Source organism: Fundulus heteroclitus, chromosome 23 (assembly GCF_011125445.2).
Source record: "Fundulus heteroclitus isolate FHET01 chromosome 23, MU-UCD_Fhet_4.1, whole genome shotgun sequence".
Lineage (NCBI taxonomy): Eukaryota > Metazoa > Chordata > Actinopteri > Cyprinodontiformes > Fundulidae > Fundulus > Fundulus heteroclitus.
Genome location: NC_046383.1, coordinates 7,181,205 through 7,201,355, shown reverse-complemented (window position 1 = coordinate 7,201,355; position 20,151 = coordinate 7,181,205). Strand labels below are relative to the sequence as shown.

At 40.3% G+C, this 20,151-nt stretch overlaps 1 protein-coding gene across 2 annotated transcripts in view; it reads right to left on the bottom strand.

The window, feature by feature from the left end:
* kdrl (kinase insert domain receptor like) overlaps nt 1–20,151 on the bottom strand; it is a 64,624-nt gene that overhangs the window by 7,409 nt on the left and 37,064 nt on the right. Inside the window, exons 17-26 of one of the 2 annotated variants that reach the window (XM_012861799.3) lie at nt 19,944–20,073; nt 16,836–16,940; nt 13,929–14,042; nt 13,684–13,772; nt 13,424–13,577; nt 12,653–12,750; nt 10,622–10,744; nt 10,241–10,352; nt 8,442–8,541; nt 6,073–6,178 (exon numbers count right to left, since the gene is read on the bottom strand). In XM_012861799.3, coding sequence (XP_012717253.3) covers nt 6,073–6,178; nt 8,442–8,541; nt 10,241–10,352; nt 10,622–10,744; nt 12,653–12,750; nt 13,424–13,577; nt 13,684–13,772; nt 13,929–14,042; nt 16,836–16,940; nt 19,944–20,073 — 1,131 coding nt within the window. The remainder of the gene's footprint in view (nt 1–6,072; nt 6,179–8,441; nt 8,542–10,240; nt 10,353–10,621; nt 10,745–12,652; nt 12,751–13,423; nt 13,578–13,683; nt 13,773–13,928; nt 14,043–16,835; nt 16,941–19,943; nt 20,074–20,151) is intronic. The other variant, XM_036127201.1, reaches the window with a different exon arrangement.

The window sequence follows — 20,151 nt, the reverse complement described above, 5'->3', positions numbered from 1 at the left end:
CATTTCAGACTGGCTGAAGAGCATCTTTAAAAGAGCTTTTCCAAACATCAACTATTTCCATTGATTCTCTGTTGGTTTGAGGTCTGGACTTTGACTAGGCCACTCTACGGCTGTATGTTCACGGTCATCGCCCTGATGGGAAGTGAATCTCCACCCCAGCGTCAGATCTTTTGCAGCTTCATACAGATGGCTCTGTATTTAGCTTTGACCTGGAAGTTGTGTTGAGGTTGTTTTAGTTTTCCACCAAACAGTATTTTACATACGGGCTGAAAAGTTCAGCTTTGGTCTCATCTGAGCAGACTTTGGTCCCCCTGCAAGGCTTGTGGAGAAATTTAAAAGGAACTTGGTGTGACCTTCTTTTAACAACAGCTTATTTCTCTTGCCACACTTCCATGAAGCCCAGATTGTTGGTGTGTATGACCTGCAGCTCCTCCAGAGACACCAAGCTGGTAGGTTTGTAGTTGTGCCACATCTCTTTCTATGCCCAGATGATTTTGTGAGATCTTTACAGGTTGGGATATAGTTTTATTGTCAAACTCTGTTTTAGACTTTCTCCTTGACCTGTCTAGTGTTCTCATTGGTCTTCTTGATGCTGTTTGTTACATTTTATTTAGGAGTATCAGAGGAAAGAGGGCTAAATGCCACACTTTCCGGTAATCTGTTTATGAAAAACTTTTAAAAACATGTATAATTTTCCTTCCTTTCCCTATTATGTGCTGCTTTATGTCGGTCTATCATGCACAATCTTGATAAAATACACTGAAGTTGTACTCCTAGAGAAAACTAAATGTGAAAAAGTTAAAGCGCTATAGATACTTTTATATGCTGTACACAAGAGGATTTTTTTTTTCAGGAGAAAGGAATTCGCCTTGTTCTTTAAAGCACTGTTATATAAGGGCACAAAACGAATAATTGTGGTTGAATTTCTTCCAGTTTAACATCTTTGTAGCAGCCGCCTGACAGCCACACAAAGGCTGCTGTGTCTGACGCTGAACAGCGTCCACACCAGACAACCTTGCATCTCTCTAACAATCCCATTGTTCGCCATGTGGTTCGTTTTACGGGATGTGTGGTGGCATTTCAAAGGCTGCTGAGTGTTGTTGTTGAGTGTTACTTCCCTTCACGGTTACAGCGAGCACCGTCCTTCTCTAAAACTACGACCCTCAACGCTTCCTCCTGATTATGTGACTAACTTTGTGACTAATCCTTTTAAAGTGGCGAGTAATGCTGTGATAACCGCTCTGCTGAGCCAAAGCATCGTTAGGAGGACAAATGTGTTCTGGTTCTGTTTTTTTTTCTACATTTCCAGTCAGAAGTTTACATAAACTCATCATCCTCATGTATTTCTTTAATTTAGGGGCTTTTAATGATGCATTTGAAGCCTTCCTTTTTGGGGGCTTAGGAATGATACAACGGACTATTTCAATAATCTTTCAAAACTAGAGTTGAGTTCACCTATTTTGAATTACATAATGATTGTTTTATAATCTATGCAGGGTCAAAGACATACACAGAGGCTCAAACACATCTCAGCTAACATATGGATATGTCTCTTAGGAAGAAGAAAGCTGTATAGTTCTTACATTATTTGATAGTTTTGGGGTCAGGGCCACTCCAGAACGCTAGTGTTAGTCCGCTTTGCTCAGTCCAACAGTCTGGTGTGTGTTTGATCCCTGCCTCATTGGAACACCAAATTGTCTGAAAGTTTTAACCGTCGGACCCAAACTGACACCCTGAGATGAAAGGTCGTTTTTTTAGGATGTCCAGAAACAATGCCGGAGCTACCGACGTACAAGCCTGACATGAGCTGAAGATAGGAACACCACCAGAGTCTCTAAAAGTAGAATGGGAGGCAAATCCTTTAGCTATCAGGCTCCTCTCCTGTGGAACCAACTCCCAGTTTTGGTCCGTGAGGCAGACACCCTGTCTACTTTTAAGACTAATCGTAAAACTTTCCTTTATGATAAAGCTTATAGTTAGAGTGGCTCATGTTACCCTGAGCTACCTCTATAGTTATGCTGCTATAGGCTTAGGCTACTAGAGGACATCAGGGTCTATTTTTCTCTCTCTGCTGAGTTCTCCTACTGCTCTCCAATTTGCATCATTTGTTGTTATTTCATCTTTTAAACTTTTTGTCTTTTTTCTCTTCATAGTAGGTACACCTGGTCTGGCGTCCTGTTAGCTGTGACACCATCCAGGGGAGACAGATCATCCGCTATTACTATATAACGTAGAAAGACAAGCTGGAAGTTGTGTCAAGGTTGTTTTAGTTTTCCAACAAACAGTATTTTGCATACGGGCTAAAAAGTTCAGCTTTGGTCTCAACTTAGCAGACTTTGGTCCCCCTGCAAGGCTTGTGGAGAACCTTATTTTAAGGTAACATGAAGTATTCCTGCATCAATGTGTGCTATTTTTGTCTGTCTTGTTGTGTCTCTGTTCTGTCTTCTCTAACCCCCAGTGGGTCGAGGCAGATGACCGTTCACACTGAGCCTGGTTCTGCTGGAGGTTTTTCTTCCTGTTAATGGGGAGTTTTCTTCTCTACTGTCACTTCATGCATGCTCAGTATGAGGGATTGCCGCAAAGCCTTCAACGATGCAGACGACTGTCCTTGTAGCTCTACGCTTCTTCAGGAGGAGTGAATGCTGGTTTCAGACTGGAGAAAGGAGGCTGATGCTAAACTTCTGTAGATACTTAACTGAAAATCTGTCAACTATGCCTAAAAACTTGGAAAACTAGCCATTGCAAATGAACTCTGCCAGTTCTGATGAGAGGAGGGGCCACATTTGAAGCTTGCTGATGAGTACAAACTCAGTTTCTCCCTAACTCAGTAAGGGACGTTTTCTTCCAGCTTTATTATTTGTTTTATATAATGCCAGAGTCAACATACAGGGTGACACATTGTTAAATTTGCAGATAACTCTGTCATTGTGTCCCTCCTGAGCAGTGATGACCTGGAGCATGGTCCGGTAGTGAAGGAATGGTGCAGCTCTTCCTTCCAACAAATCAATGTGACAAAATACTAGAGATGAAGATTGACTTTTGATTAAGAATGAAGCAGTGGAGATGGTCAAGAACTAGAAGTACCTTTGGACTTATGTAGGCGACAAGCTGACCTTTTAGACTTTAAGTTGATGCTGTCGGCAAAATGTCCCACCAGCGCATGTATCTTTACAGGAAGCTACGTAATCTTAATGTTGACCGCACTTTTATGCTTTTACTCTTGTTTTATTGAATCCATCCTCGCCTTCTCCTTTACTTGGTTAGTATGGCTCCATCTCCCTCAGAAACAAAAACAGACTGCAGGGTATCGTAGGAGTGTGCAGCAAAATTGCAGGTATTAACCTGAATGACCTCGCTGCCCTTCACCAGCTCAGAACTCGGAGCAAAGCCCGCTCCATCCTTTGGGGACCAGAGTCACCCGTCGGCTGGTAAATTCCTGCTTCTTCCGTCGGGGCGTAGGAACGTCCTGCCAGAAATGCAGGACCAACAGGCTAAAATATTCCTTTGTCCAGCAGCTATTGTTCTCGCTAACAAGTGATTAACCTGCACAGTTTTTTTTTAAACTGAGTGATTGTCGTTTCATTGTTTGCTTATTATGGCTAGCTGTGCAACAAATTGTCAAACGGGGACAATAAAGACCCCTTCAACCTTTAAAAAACATTTTTCTTTTGGGGCAGGAGGGGGGGGGGGATTTTTAAGATGGTCGTTCCGGGTCCAAGTTCCTTTAGCAACTTGTTTTTTTTTTCTCCAGCTAAAGCCTTGTTAGATCATTGCTTTGTAAATAATTTGACCGAATGTTTGTTTGCTGGGCCGTTCTCTCCTGTCTTGTTGTTTCTAACACATCTAAGCTCCCAGGGGTCCGTTCTTCGTATGTCGCTAACTCAGTTAGCTGGATTTGATTGTTGACGATTTGGCATGATCTTGGATCGTTTGGTTCTTTGAAAGACTTCCTGCACTTGTTGTCATAGCAACATGTGCGGCAGCTTAAACCTGCTCCAGAGCAGGCTTATTTCATGTAAACAAGATTAGATCACTGCTGTATAAGCGGAGGAGATAGGGAAGTCTGCCGTAGCCATGTCCATTTTTACGACTGCAACCTGTAGGTGCAAGAATAATTTGCAGAGTTTTTCGAATTAATCACGTATTGCGCAATAGATAGGATCCTTTAGAGCAGCGCGACAGTGTAATTGTAGAGAGATTTCTCTTGGTGGCTGTTATAAACAGACACACACATCATTTAACAGTGGCTTTTAAAGAGGAAAAAGTGGTGTTGGAGCCATAAATATAAAATATTTAAGTTATTTATTTGTATGATAGTTTGCTTGTGATTTTTTATCATATTCAGTAAGAAGATTTGTTCCGGCCATTTTATTGTGAAGTTTAGTTTTACTTTGAAAGGCTTGCTTCCTGTCGAGCTGTATATTGTATTAGAAAAAACTATGGATGGATTATCTAGACACGGAGCATTACAGTTTTACCGTGTAAACTGTGTATGACTTGGAAAAGGAAAATTTTCATTTTTTATGGATAAAGATTTTTTTTTGTTAAAATTCCCAGTTTGCACGTGTCCTTTACTTCTCGTGTCTAAGGAATGACACTGAAATTTGGATCTCTTGACACAAAAAGTGGCTTTTTAAAATAAAGTATAATAATTAAAGGCTACCATTTTGTAGAATATTCTTGTATTTCACTTTTACTTGCCCCCATGTTCTAGTGGGTCCAGTGGACGCTCTGACATAAAAGAACAAAGTAAATATGAGATTATTAAAACGCAAAAATTCATACTGTAGAAAGTGATAGAAACATCTATCATGGACAGTGTTTACGCATTAATTTGTCTGCTGTTTTTTGCCAGCCCTCTCTCCTGGCTTTAACAGATTTTTAGGTGTTTTAATTAATGACTCAAATTCGGCATAACCTTCCAAGCTCTTGTTCCGCTTGGAAGAAAAAACTGTGGGCGTTCTTTGCTGAACAGCCAATAGCAGCACTGCTGATCATTGTTTCTACTATCGATACATTTCCCCTTTTAAACAAATGCATGAACGCGCAGTTGTCTCAGATAACTCAATCCAGCTATACTAATCATAAACAACAGGTGTGTTCAAAGAACCCAATTAGCCGGATCATGATTAGCCGGATGAAATCATCTTGGATGTGTCATTTGATCTTGGATGTTTTAAGCAACGTACGAAGAACGGACCCCAGGTGTGAGACTGAAGAATGAGACAACAACGCTGCACCCCGAGGAGAACCTTCAGGTAGCCAATCAGAGACCAGCATGAAGTCACATGCAACCAGAAAGCGTTAGAAAGTAGATACGGTGCCACACATTAAAATGAAGAGGCCTACACACACATACACAAATTAACCCCAAATTAACACAATGTGAATGCTGAAAAATCAGAAGTCTGACAAATTTTATGAGCGAACAGATGTGATCATTACTTTTTATTTTGTAATTTAAGTTTTCTGTGATTCCACTTTTTGTTTCATGAATGTTGACGGGAGCGCCCCCTACTGACAACCCGCCACTGCTCGTATGTATAATTGTGATCCTGAGTGGATTATAGAAAATTCACAATATATTTGAGCTTCTTTACCTAATCCTATGTTTTTATAAGGCACCTGAATAAATAAAACAAATTTAAATGATTTCCACTTTTTTAAATCACTGGAGCCATCACTCCTCCCTGCAAAAAGAAACTGTAAACCCTCTCAGTGTTAATTGTTAATTGACCGCAGCTCTAGGTTTAGCACTGCAAAAACGGAACTTAAAATAAGTAAAATGTTCTTAAAATTTGTGTATTTGTCCTTGATTTAAGCAGGTAAATAAGATGATTTGCCAATGGAACAAGATTTTTGCACTTAAAATAGGAACAACTCATCTCCATCATCTTATTTCAAGTGCAGGATGTCTAATTATCTTATTTTAGGGGTCAAAATACTCATTCCATTGGCAAATCTTATTTACCTGCTCAAATCAAGGACAAATACACTAACTTTAAGAACATTTTACTTATTTTTAGATCAGTTTTTGCAGTGTACATGGCGGCTTGTGTTTGCGCGCTGTACCTGTTGCACGCTGGCCTGGAGCAGGTCCCCCAGCCTCTCCACCAGCTCCGTGAAGGTCGGCCGCTGCTGTGGCTCTCCGTGCCAGCAGTCCAGCATGGTTTGATATCTGGAGAAAAGAGGAAGAGGGAGAGTAACCTTAGGGTTTGGTGGTGCTTTCATTCTTCCACCGAAACAAACACACCCTGTTGTCTTCGTGTGCTGGTGCTGAGCTTCTGGGCTGTGTCTGAGGGCAACCAGCTCTCTGCCGGTCTGTCAGCATCTCTACGCAATGTGGGGAGCTCTGAACCTTCATGGCTTGACCTCCTCTGTGTAGAGGAGGATTAGAAACAGATCCACTGCTGCCTCTCTACAGTCACTGCCTGCCACTGATTAAAACTCGCCTGTGACAGCTGGTAATAAATGCAGAGCACACTCATCCAGGTAGCATCCATCCCGCACAATCATGCAGGATCTTATGTGTTTTATTGAGCAGGAGGTGCACACAATGTGTGAGAGCACAATTTAAGATACACTTCCTGTCTTCTCCTCAATGAGAATAAACAGCATTGTTGTTCTCTGGAAAAGGAAAGGCCGCGCTCTTAATTCGTGTGATGGGAAATGAGCATCCTTTTATTGTGCACCCACTCGTTGCAAAGCATCCGGTGCATTCCTCTCCGATGCATCAGAAATTTACCACATTCCATGTGAAATTAAGCCGGCAAAGTTACAAACTAAATATCGCCTCCTGTGGCTTTGTGTGTTTTTAATCATTCCCCTCTGTTTCCAAACTGCTATGAGGCTGGTAGTTGTCTCAGAATCTGACTTTAGGTCTGCCTGTGACTGACTGGCCATTGCAGCATCATGACTTTGAGTGCACTGCTTTGCATCCTGTTTGACCTGATTACGGGGTTTATCTACACTTTAAATTGAAGGCAGACTTCTCAGTGTAAGAATTCAAAGTATTTAATCTAGCAGGGCTGCTTTCCTTAATGGATACCCTGAACTGAGATGAAAAGCACAAAGGAGTCTTGACTCGTCCAGAAACTCAGAATCTGGGTTTCATTTTGTAGATCTATTCAGATCATCATCTCTTTTGTGCAGCTATTAATATTCATAGTAATACTAATATTATTTGTGCATTGTAAAGTTCCCTAAATAACCAGGGTTCAAATTAAAATCAGGTGCAATATGCACACAAAGAAGAGACATGTCCAACAAAGTCCTCAAACTCTGCTCATGAAAAAACTTGGACATGTGGCCTTTAGACGCTTTAGGTGCTTAATTTAATCCGCGTCACTGTCAGTAAGAAAGTGCTGCAAAGCTCAGAACCTGCATGGGTAATCACTAGCCTGCAACGTTCAGAGCTGATGATTCTTATCAAGGCGTCGCAGACCTAAAGCTGCAGCTACAGACAAGAAACTGGACCTCAGCTGGGTTTTAGCCGCACATGCAAGCAGGTTTTGCAGACGGTAAAATGTTAAAAGATCAATTAGACCTTCAAATGTTACGTAACACTCAACATCAGATGTTTTAATTGGCCTTAAAGAAAGTACTCACACCCCTTAAGCCTCTCCGTAAAACTGTGTTTTAATCTTATCTGTATTTTTTAAGAAGAGCCACCTTGAGTCTTCTCTTCTGGTCAAAAGCTTGAATTGACATTTTTACCCATTGTTTGCAAAAGAGACTGGATGGAGAGCATCTGTGGAAGTCGATTATTTTTAAGTGTTGCAACATTTGGTACGGGACTTTAACTGGACCACTGAAACAAATGAAAGCGCTTTGGTATATATTATCGTGTCGTAGCTCAGGCTGTCGGCTTCCTGCTGGAGGGTGAAACTCCAGCAGGAAGACAGGTTTTCTTCCAGGGTTGCCTTGTATTTATCTCCCATATAATGATGATTCATTTTGATGATGGTCTGTTCAGGGACATGTTATATTGTTTTAACCACACACAGTGTTCTGTAGGCCAAATTGTTTGTCTATAAAATGTTTTCTGTGTCCTCGACTTGGTTTTTCGCAAGCGTCGACCATCTTTTCTGACGCCTTTCTCTGAACACGGACTTTCTTCTTGACACTTTTCCATAACAACTGGGTTTTACTGAGGAGTATCAAAGATTTTTTTGTTCTTGTTGTTAAAAACCACCCTGTTCCTTTCACGTCACAGCTACGTCCAAATGCATGTTGGTCTTTTTCCCCGGAAATCCAAATAAAATACAGTGCATTAATTTCTAGCTGTTCTCTGAGAAAATACGACTTTGCAAGGTACTACAATCGGTGCTGTTTGTAAAACTGTTGCCCACAGTCAGCTTAAAAGCATCCTGAGGACTAACAGCATGCTTTAAACTTCCCTTATCTTGTTTTACTTAAGCATAGTTAACGTTTTTTCTTACATTTCAGAGGGAGCATAATCTGGCGCTCTCATCCGAGTCCCTTCTTTCAGCCGGCAGCAGAACTCCTCATCAATCTGGACGCCAGGGTACGGAGAGGCACCTGGGGGGAAGGAAGGAGAAGGACCTCTGCATAACATTTACATTACACCATTGGTTTTCTTTTAAAAAGAGGGATTTATAGGGTTACATGAGTGAGAAAGATGGAGTATGGTGTAGCTTCAATAATAATGTGCAGTGACATCAAACAGAAACATCAACTTGACTTTTTTTTTTTTTTAAAGATGCATGATTTACTACCGATATGGCTGAAAGTTAATTTAAGATAAAGAGCCTGCGATCAGAGACAGTTGCATGACGTAGCTGCAGTTTGCTTTTTACATGCAGTAAAAGGACGTTGCTGTTATTCTCATTCAGCTCGCCCCATAAATCCGTCGGACTTATCACTTAACAAGCTCGAAAGGGAACCACCGCTGAATTTATTTACTTTTCATCCACGACGTGGGAAATAAAGTTTTTAACCCAGCCCTAAACGACTTCTTGCATGTCATGAGAAAAGCTGATTTGAAACATTAGCTTTTATTATTATTTGTTTAAATTCCCAATTTCATCTTTGGGGCTGTCCAAAAATACACTTCAGTGGCAAAAACTCGACATTCACACGGATCAAAACTCCAGCGGCAGCCTTTATGGGCTTTTTTAAAAGTGAAAGTTGGAGTGAAAACACAAAAAACTAACTGATCTGGGCCTCTTTTATCCACTGCAGAGGGGCTATCTAATTAACTGACAAAATATAGATTATGTTGAAGATCATATTAAGCAAATAGTTTGGTTTCCTTCAAGTAGTTTTCACAGTGGATGAATTTTTTGTGGCAGAAAACCCAAATATTGATCTGAAACGTCATAAAATCCTGCTAGTTTTAAACTGGGAATTTTATCCATATCAGACCTGATGATGCTTTGAAAAAAAAAAAAACTTAATATGACTTACTAATTTTACTCCAGTAGAGTAATCTTACACGGATTCATGATCTTAGACTTTTAAATATTGAAATTCACGTCTGAAACCCCGTCTTTTGAGATGTTGCTTTTAGCTCATTGTTTAATTTGTTGTTGTTTTTTTTTAGATTGTAACGCATTTTTTAAATTGCTTTAATGCATGACTCTTACTTGTATATTGTGTGCTTTTTATGTGTGTTTTTATATTAGTCTTATTTTATTGAATACTGTTACATTTTAGTTTTGTTTGGACTTATTTTAACTGTAAAACACTTTGGTTCTGGGATGGTCGTTTTAAGGTACTTTATAAACAAAGTTGAATTGAATTGGATTGGATTGAAAAATTGGCGAAATAAATAAATTAATAAATAAAATAAAAATCTAGCCTTTAATGTATGGTGGGGTCATGAAATTACTAGTTTAGTCAACCAACAAGTCTTAAACAAATTTAAGGTCTCTTACAGTTTTTGACCCTAAATAAAAGGACTCCTGTAGTATCAATTGCAAGTTGCTCCACTGTTTTCTGTATTTACTGTGGTTCTCTGGACTCACAAAGCCTTAGAAATGTCTTTATAACCATTTCTAGACCAATAGTTAATAACTTTGTTTCTATACGTTGCTTTTTGAGATATTTTTTAGCCTACTTCATGTTGTCAGAAAGGTTCCGTTTCATAAATTTCTTGATTTTACAGGTCAGTAAATAATCAAGCCTGGGCACGGTTAGTGAAATTGAGCTTTCCAAAAAGTGTGATCGATCAAAGTGCGTATGAGTCTGGAGCTCATTCCGGGTTTTTCACACTCACCGAGAGAGAAGATCTCCCACATCAGGACACCGAAGGACCAGACGTCACTCTGGGTTGTGTAGATCTTATCAAATATGGCTTCAGGAGCCATCCACTTCAGCGGCAGCCTGGCCTGTGACCAATGATTGATACCAATTAATGCTTTTCACCTGTTTGTACATCTCACCTATCAATCCCCTCCGGAGCTGCAGAAAAACATCTAAGAAAACAGCAGCAGGTTTTTTTGCCCTGAAAGCAAGTTTTCGTCTCATTTAGCAGAAGCTGCACAGGTCTCTCTTTTTCTGTCAACTCTGCAGTGGCGTACTGTGAAGCCGTAAATATCGGGCAGCTGTGCAAATAATTGGATTAACACACGGCAGTCCAAGGCGCGAAGAAACTTACGTCTCCTTTGCGCACATAATCCGGGTCCTTATAAATGTCTCTGGCGAGGCCAAAGTCACAAATCTTCACCACGTTGTTCTCAGACAGTAGGATGTTCCGTGCAGCCAAATCCCGATGAATGCACTGATGAAAGACAGAAAAACACTCAGTCAGACTCAAGCAGGGATATGTACTTAAAAACAAGCGTGCTACTGTTCTCCAAACTTAAACAATGGAGCAGGAGAGACATATGGTCGAGAGATCAGTAATAGTACGACTGGAATTTCTTTTTTTTCCCCCCCTGTTGAAGGTATTTCACAACAATAGCTTTATTCTCTAATCAGTCTCATCCGGTCTCCCCCAAACTATGAATGAGATCAAGGCTGACATCCTTTACAAACCACGGGGGAGAAATTATCCAGCGAACGTGGCGAAAAGTGGGTCAAAACAAAGGTGACGAAGGTCTTGCCGAAGTTCTCTGGAATTTTACGCACATATGATATTTTTACACACTGCAGATTTCCGTGCACCCTTTAAAAAAAAGGGAGTGAATCCCGCTTTACTATATAGAAAATAAAACAAAAAATTGTTTTTGCAGATCAAAAATCTGAAAAGTGCGGCATGTGTTTGCATTGTAGTCAATACGCTGTAGAAGCCCATTTCACGGTAGTTCCAGCTGCAAGTGGTTTGGGGCACGTCTCTAACCTGCTTTGCACATCTGGAGGAAGAAATATTTGCCCGGTCCTCTTTGCAATCTTGAATTCTCAACTAGATTTAAGGATGGCCCTTGACTCGGCCATTCCTACACATAAATATGGTTTAATCTAAGCTATTCTTTTGTAGCATGTGGACTATTGTAAATCTTTATCTGCTGGGCTGGATCAATCATCTCTGCAGCATCTGAAAACAGATCAGAACGCTGCAGCTCGTCTTCAAACCGGTGCAAAGAAGCAAACTCTGGTTTTAAAATCTCTTAACTGGCTTACCATCTGCCATTGATTTCTCAAAAAACTTGCTCACAGTTAAAGCTTTAAATGGTCCAGCCCCATGTTATCTACATAATCTCTTGAATATCCCCACATCTTTCTGTGATCACGGAGGTGATCGATCATTTTCTGTAGCTAACCTCTACATGTCTGCAAGGTGAAAATCATTAAATCATTTAAATGTCTTTTAAAAGTCCTGTTCTTTTCCCTGGATTTTGACTCATTGGGTATAAAGACACTAAATAGTTTTTAGAACCCTTAATTCCTTTGGACTTTAGTCATCTTTATTACGGTTTTATTCAGTTTATTATCATAGGATTGTTGGTGTAACTGTGAAGCACTTTGGTCGTGTCTTGTTGTTTTTAAGTGCACTATGTAAATAAATTTGGCTTTGTGTCATCCGGAAGGTTTCCGACTTCAGTGTTGTGCATAAAGGGAGCTTTGCCAACTTTTTATTGTTGCTGTCAAACATCAACGCTAAAGTGTTAGCCTGTAGCATCAGCATTTTATTATCGTTCAGCATTTGGTTTCTTCCCCTTCCAGGTAAAGCTCCTCTTATCAACGCTTTTGTCTTGTCGATAAAAAGAGCTGAGTATGTTGTTTTCTTTTGTTTTTCTGGCTGAACTCAACATGTTAGCTGTGTTTAAACTCCCAACAACAGATCATTGTTGAGGGAGCGTCTCCGTTGTTGCTGCGCCATGACAGTTTGGGCAAATGTGAACAGGTGAGTTCACATAGATGTTTAAGGCAAACAGTTATCTTTGAATAAATCATCACTTTAGCTTTGATTATATCTAGATATCGATTCTTTTTGACAACCCTAATGTGTATAAAAACTGTATGTGCCGTGTTCTGGTTCTTTGATTTAGGTCCAACAGAGCAAGAAGGGGATGAAAACACTCGCATGCCACACTTTTCAAATTTTTCATTCCAGATCACGAATATGATCTGCGTCGTTTTTGGTCTGTTACATGAATCCATGTCGTATTTGGAAATGAGAGCATGTCCTGAAACATTTCGCCTGTGCCATGAAACTGCAGACGCGTCCCTTCGGAGAAGTGAATACCTTGCGCGAAGCCAGGAACTCCATCCCTTTTGCGACTTGAAAACTGTAGCAGATCAGATCCTCCAGCGTCAGAACCCTCTTGTATAAATCTTCCGGCTCTGTAAAATTAAAAGGACAAAGTGTTTTTCCACTGAAGGGGGGGGGGAATTATTTTCATAAATCTAAAGCAGCAAATCTTCTCATCCAAGGCTGTTTCTGTTTTCCTAACAGTCGGTGTGGTCGGCTCCCTACACCTGCCAGATAAATCAGAGAAGATAAAACCCCAGGGGGTTCCCACGGGAGGAACCTGCAAATGTAAAGACAAGAAGTCGACTTAACATGACGTCCTGTTTCCTCCTACGCTCTCTGCCTTTGAAACATCCGTTACCGACGAGATCAAAACGGCTTCTCCCGTGTTTTCAGAAAGGATGTCAGGTGAAACGTGTGGTAATGAGACTCGTTTGTTAACCAGCTTCTCGGGAGTCCTTCCACCGCTCCACCTGAGTAAACAGCTAATCAAGTCTGAAATAACACTTTGGAAATAAAAAATAAAGGGCCGACATGCTGAGCTGGAAGCCAGAGAGCAGAGCCCAACTCCGGCCAGGACAGGAAGCAAACACGCGCCTCCCCAGACTCAGTGGGGTGACAGCGGCTCCCGCTGCAGCGATTGTACTGCCCAACAGGAGGAGGAAACGTCCCATCAGGCTTGAAAACAATCTGCGGGGAGCGTTCGTTCCACAGGAGGAAAGACGGGGGAGCTGAAAGGGAAGCCAAACGGGCTCGGCCTTTTACCGTCTTCCTCTTCCTCCGAGTCGCAGTAGCTCTTCTCTTCGTTGAAGCCAGAGCTGGCCGAGCTTCCGGTGCTGGCCACGCTCTCCAGGCGCTGCTTCATCAGCTCGCTGAGCTCACAGCCCGACCCCGCCGACACCACCTTACCGTCCGGGCTCTGAGCGGGGACACAAGCAAAACTCAAAACTCACGAACGTCCAGCTGGGAAGATCAGAAGATCAGAAGCCCAACGCGAGGCGGGAAGTTCAGACGAAGCCGCTCACCTTGTAGACGAGGAAGTCGTCTCTCTTGCTTCTCAAATAGTTGGACAAGTTGCCATATTTACAGAACTCCACAATCATCATTAAAGGTCCTGTTAGAGACAACATAGTTCTTGTGATTAGCAAACAGCTCCCCTTCAAGACAAAAATGCATTTTAACCTGCAGAGACAGTTTTACAGTGATTGTGATTTAGTTTTAAATCTGCTCATCTCTAATAACGCTCCACCCTCGGCCGTATGAAGCTCACCTCCAGGCTTGGTGCACGCTCCCAGCAGGTTGACTACATTCAGGTGATTGCCGATGTGGATCAGGATCTTTAACTCCGACATCAGGGCTTTACGCTCATTCGATGTAGCACCGCCTGCAAAAACAGAGGATTTCATTAAATCCTCTGTTTAATGGACTCGGTACCACATTCGCATATTGCACATTTGCACATATTCCATCAGACTGCTTGAAACTGCTGAAGCCAAAAATGGACTCTGTACCACATTCGTAAACCCAGTTTTTAATAATACTCACCTGTACACTGTGAAATCGCACACTGTCTATTTTCCCTGCATGTTTACATTGTTGAGATTGTTTACATTTCAATTGATTACAAAAATCATCGCTGCACCTTATCCTGTAATTTACTGCAATTTACTGAGATGTTTCAAGCTGTATGCAAACGTAATTTCATTTTGCACGCACTCTGTGCATACAAAATGACAAATAAAGTTGTCTAAGTCTAAATATCGTCATACCGTTTTTTTGGGGGTTTTTTTTACAAAAAAGCTTAATTTGATCAACAGTTTTTCTGACTTAATAAAGCTCTGTAAAATTGGAAGAAATTTGTTCAATAGGGGAAAAAAAATATTATAGTTTTTTAGGAATTCACAGGTGACGCCGTTACTAGCACGCCTACTGTTAATTGTTTGAATGAACGGCCCTTTTTTTAAAAAAAACCAACAGGACAGGAACGAGTCTTCTCCCATAACGTTTCACAGCATTTTAATTAACAGAGAGAGAGAGAGAGATCTTCACACAACCATCCCGGCTCCTTCCTCATCCTCTCTTCTCTTTCTTTCCACGGCTTTTCTCCAGGATTTGGGTCTGGGGTCTGAGACCCTTCTGGAAAGCCCAATCACGGCCCATTTTCAGTTTTCTGCTAGAGTCCAGCTCAGTGATTTTATTTTTGAACCTCCAGGGTCCTTGAGAAGACAAACAGGTCCACAGCATCACATCCCCCACAGCGGTGGGCATGAGGTTCTCTTCCATACATTCCTCTTTATCTCACACCCGACCCACCTGCAGGACTTATTTCTGAATTAAATCTTAAGTCTCGTTTCAGCGGAGCACGGCTCCAGTTAAAGTTCCTGTTTATGTTGCCGCTGACAGGACAGAAAAGGTGTTTCCCTGACATGCCGCCCAGACAGTCTGTGGGTTTGTGGTTGTTATCTAATGGTTTTAATGGAAACCTGATGACCCCCCCACCAAGATAACACGTGTAGCTTCACTTCCCTGACGGTGAGCGGTGAGCTTTGGGGAGTTTCTTACCTCCCCTTACCGTCCTCCTGACTGTGATTGTCCCTGTTGTAATTATTTTTAACCTTTTAATTGTTGCTGTACTTATAAACCTCATTTGGGATCTCAGTATTGTTAGAAAATATGTTTGTTTTTTTATATTTTATATACAAATGTTTTGCCTCGCTGAATTTGCTGGATCTTTCTTGATTTTCCAGTGGAGGATTATTCTACTGCAATAATGCATTTTTAAAAAATTTTTTTAAAGGCTTTGTCATCACCTTTATCAGGGGTACAAATAAAAGTGGCAGGAACTGTGTAAATTTTACGCCAACATACGGGCATTTCCAAGCATTTGTCAATGCAACATTACAACCTAAAAATCTTACTATGGAATTAATTAAAGTACAAAATACCTTTCCTAATTATTGTTTGCAGTCTTCATCAATCCAGTTTTTACCTACATTTTCTTCAGTGTGTGATTTGTACTATTAAAACTTGCTTGGTTTAAATTGTATCTTTATGGAGATTAAAAAAAAAATAATAATCAGAAGTTTCCGAACGATTAATAGCTTGCAGAAATATCTATTGCTTTAATTTTGTTCCTGGTCCTAGGGCATTTTGTGTTGTATGAAAAAGATATATTTGCAGTTTGCAAGAATGCAGACAAAACTAGTGAAAATAACTAAAATAAATCAAGAATGCATTACTAACTACTCAAGTTTCTAATTTACAAAATACAGCTCTTCACAGATCTAATCACACCTCAACCAAATAAACCCAGAAAAGAAAAATAGGACAGGCATGTGTGCTTAGATTACATATCTGATAGTGGTCAATTTAAACAATAACATCGTCTCGAAATAAACAAATCAAGACTTTGGGGACGTTGCTTTGACCAGCATCAGATTTATGAGACAAAAGCAGCCATGGAGTCTGACGTCAGGGAGCTGCTGCTTTCCATTAAATCTGACCCGCGACCACTCTTCCTCACAGAGACGCCGTGATTTATGCCCCAACCTGATTCAGAAAGATAACACAGCGGGCAATAAGTGCATATGAAAGCCTCGTTGTCCATGTATGCTCGTTTATAAACGCATTGACCTTCACGTTTTGGTTTACAGGTTACTTCATTAAGTAATGAGAAATAAAATAATCACAATAAACGAAATAAAAATGAGTGAAAAGTCGATTTAGTTTGCTGCTTTTTTTTTTTTTTTTTTTTTCACTTTGAGGCAAATAAAAATAAAATAAAATAAGTAAATGGGGTTCATAATGCCTTAGACCAAATATGATGTTTTCAAGCAATAGAACAAAAAGTACAAATACGAAAGATGCACTTGCACTTTTGAACTTTTCCTCACCTACAGATGTGAACACTTGAGCCCAAACTGTCTGACAAATGCTGACCCAATCTCCCCATTAGGTGCAGGGTTAGAGGTCTCAGCTTTTATCGCTGCCTCCCTTTGCAACAAACGCACGTCTGACTCTTCGCTTTGAACTATTAAACCACACAAGCACCAGTGGAACGTGGGCTTCTGAGTCTGCAATGTGCACAAGAAATCCATCTGCAGCGACGCCGGCGCTGCACCAATCACACGCGGCACAAACAATCAGCAGAAATTATTTGTTTTCATGTCCTTCCTACCTTTCAGCATCTTCACTGCAACGGTCTTGCAGGTTGAGAGCTTGTCGATCCCAAAAGCAGAGGCCTCCACCACTTTTCCAAAAGCTCCATGGCCGAGAGTTTTACCTGATAAAGACATCGAACATGTCAGAAGAGGAGCTAAATCAGACTTTAAGCAAACAAAAAAAAAAGTTACGGGTGCAGAAAACCAACCGGGGCTCTGATATTCAAGTGTTTAAAGATTAATTTATGGCGCACTTAAGCTGGGGTGGCAGTGCGGGTCAACGTTAAGTGATGACTCCACTCTGCAGCTGCAGAGAGGTGAGACACCTTCACCATGTATCTTGATGAACAACGTTCACAATTACCTTTTAACCTTTCATCATTTTTCTACATGGCAGATAATCTCAAATAAATAAATCAATTAGAAGGGGAAAAAAGACAGAAATAAAAACAAAACTGTCTCAATGACTCGGGTGCATTAAGTAAGAACACCCATACTTTGAATCAAAAGGTGCTTGAACAGTTTTGTTTGATAGGATTCTACACACATCCCACATCTTGATTTGGTTATTAGCCGCTCTACCTTGCAGAACGCTTCCAGAGCTATCAGATATTAGTTTCTGTCGGATTTAGTTCTGGACTTCAAAATGTAAATTTTCCGCTCGTGAAGTTCATCTTTTATGGATTTGGATGTTTGTTTGGATCCTCTGTGAAGCTTAGAAATGAAATCACTCTTCGCCTTCAGCCTTCCAGCAGACGACTGCAGGGTTTGGGTCAATACGGACCCAATTTCCATCCAATTTAAGCAAAATTATGTTTTCATCTGAACACAAGTAGATCCAAAGCATGATGCTGGCACTTATTTCACTGTAGGTATGATGTACCTTTGGTTATCTTCAATCTTAATTAAACTACAGTCCCCTTCAGTGTAGCGGTTCCTTGGCTTCCACCCTGATCAGTTTCAGTCTTCCTTCATCTTTTCATCAAGTTTCATCATCATTTACATTTTTGTAATGTCCATGTTTTCCCTTATTATCTTCAGTTATTGGTGGCTGTCTTCACTTTTTAAAGGTGCAGATAGAAGGAGGTTAACTTTTTTTTTTTACTCCTCTCCTGACCGGTACTTTATACAATCAGATCCTTTTGACTCTAACTTTAGCTAAATGATGCAAATGATCAAATTAAGATCGTACTAGGACAGTTAGTCATATTAAATATGATTTATGGCAGAAGTAAAATTAAGAAAACTAAATGCTGGAACTGAATCAAAGGGTGCTTCAATATTAGGTTTAAGGCTGTGCGCACTTATGCATTCGGGTTATCATAGCTTTTTTCCTTTTTTACATTTTTGTTCCTCTGATAAATTTGGCTGTTTTTTTTAACTTGAATTGATAAGTGTCACTTTAAGGGTGGCAAATGTTTTGAAATAACTCATCAGGGGTGTGTAAACAACCAGTGCAGGAACATCCAACGGCATACAAAGAATCTTTGATATGTGTATTACAGTTTGTACTGCCTTTAGAAAGTGTAGTGGAAAACTGAGACGAGTTCTTCTCTTGATTCTTGACGATGGTTCAGCTTTCATCTAAAACGCTTATTCAGCTCTTAACATGGTAGTGAAGCAGATTGCAGAAACAATATTTCACTTGGCGGGGCAAGCATCAAATTTGGTACATGTACTCGGAAAGGCACGTTACCCAGGCTGAAAAAGAAAATGGCCCTAATGTTTCAAGATGGCCACCATTTGAATTGGTTTAAAATCATGTTTGAGCTCAATTTTGATAGAACAATGCAATTTTGGTGTTCTATACATACAAATATATGTTTTTGAGTATGAGAAATCCACTTCTGCACCTGAATAAACCTGTGCTTTTCAGACCTGGTCCTCAGGCCCCCTGTCCTGCATGTTTTAGACGTGCCATACTGAAAACTGGAGGCTATCTTGGATTTTTTTCATTTGGGTAACGTGTCTTTCTTTAAAAAATAGGTCCTATACTTCAATCGTACCAATTGTGGTGTTTGTAACATCAAGTGAAATATTCTTATGGAATACTAACGTAATCTGGTTGGCAGACATCTGTGCATCATACATGCACAGAACTGAACTTTATGGCTATTTCGCATCATTATTCTGCACTGCCAACATTGCTGGACTTTTATAATCGATTTAAATTTTAAAGTACACAACTAAACGTTTACTGCATTTTTGCACCATTATTATTTTGCACTGCCCACATTGAACTTTTCAAATTAATGCCTTTTTTGCACCATTATCTTTGCACTACAAACATGGTGGAACATTCTTCTGCACATTTTTTTTTTTTTTTAAAACTGCTTTTCTCCTGCGCTGTTACATTCTTATCACTGCTGAACTCTATATTGTAATGTTATTTTATTTCAATTGCAATCTCATTACATAGTCGCAAGCTGTAGGCAAATAAATTTTGTTTTGTATGCACAAAGTGCCAACAAAATGACAATAAAGTTTGTCTAAGTCTAAGTTTAAGAAACAGGCTTATAAATTGTGGTCAGCACAAGCACACCAATAGGGCCATTAATGTCACTAACAGGGCAATTAGGACAGGTGAGTCCCTGGCTCTACCCTCTATTCAACTCAAGGTTAGGCGATTCACACCTTGGGATTTGTGACCAAAGCAAGCATCGTTAGCGACATGTTTAGATCAAGCAACAACTGACCCAACACTGAGATAAACTGAGGGCGGGGCCAGTGACTCACATGTCCTAATTGTCCAATTAGTGACCTTAATGGCCCTATTGGTGTGCTTGTGCTGACCACAATTTATAAACCAGTTATTTCTGTCTCAAGAAATGTCCCCAGAACTGAAGAAGCATTTTAAAGCCTATTTTTAGGTGTTTTAAAAGGCATAAAACAGTTTGTTTTTATTGGGAAAATATGATAACTGTTTGACCATAAACATCTAATGTACGAGAATTCGACGGTAAGGTTATTTTTGTTTGTTTGTTTGTTAAAAGCCCCCCTCTAAATAGTCTCATTTTGTAAATATAGATTTTTTTTTTAGCTGTTGAAATTTTAAGAGGATATTACAGTTTGTTTATATAATATATATTAAAGTTTTGCCTTCGTTGATTGTGACTGCAGCTCACCGAGACGCAGGCGGTCACGGGGAAACTCCCATTTGCTGCCGTCATACTGAAGGAGGTCGTTCTGCTCGTCGAGAGGGTACTCGTCAGGATCGATGATGATAGATGGACCCATCTTGTAGTGGGCTGGCTGCTGAAGAAGCAACAGAAATGTCATAATTACTATTTATAGTCGTTTAAATATAAACTCACGTCTAAGGTTTCATTTTGA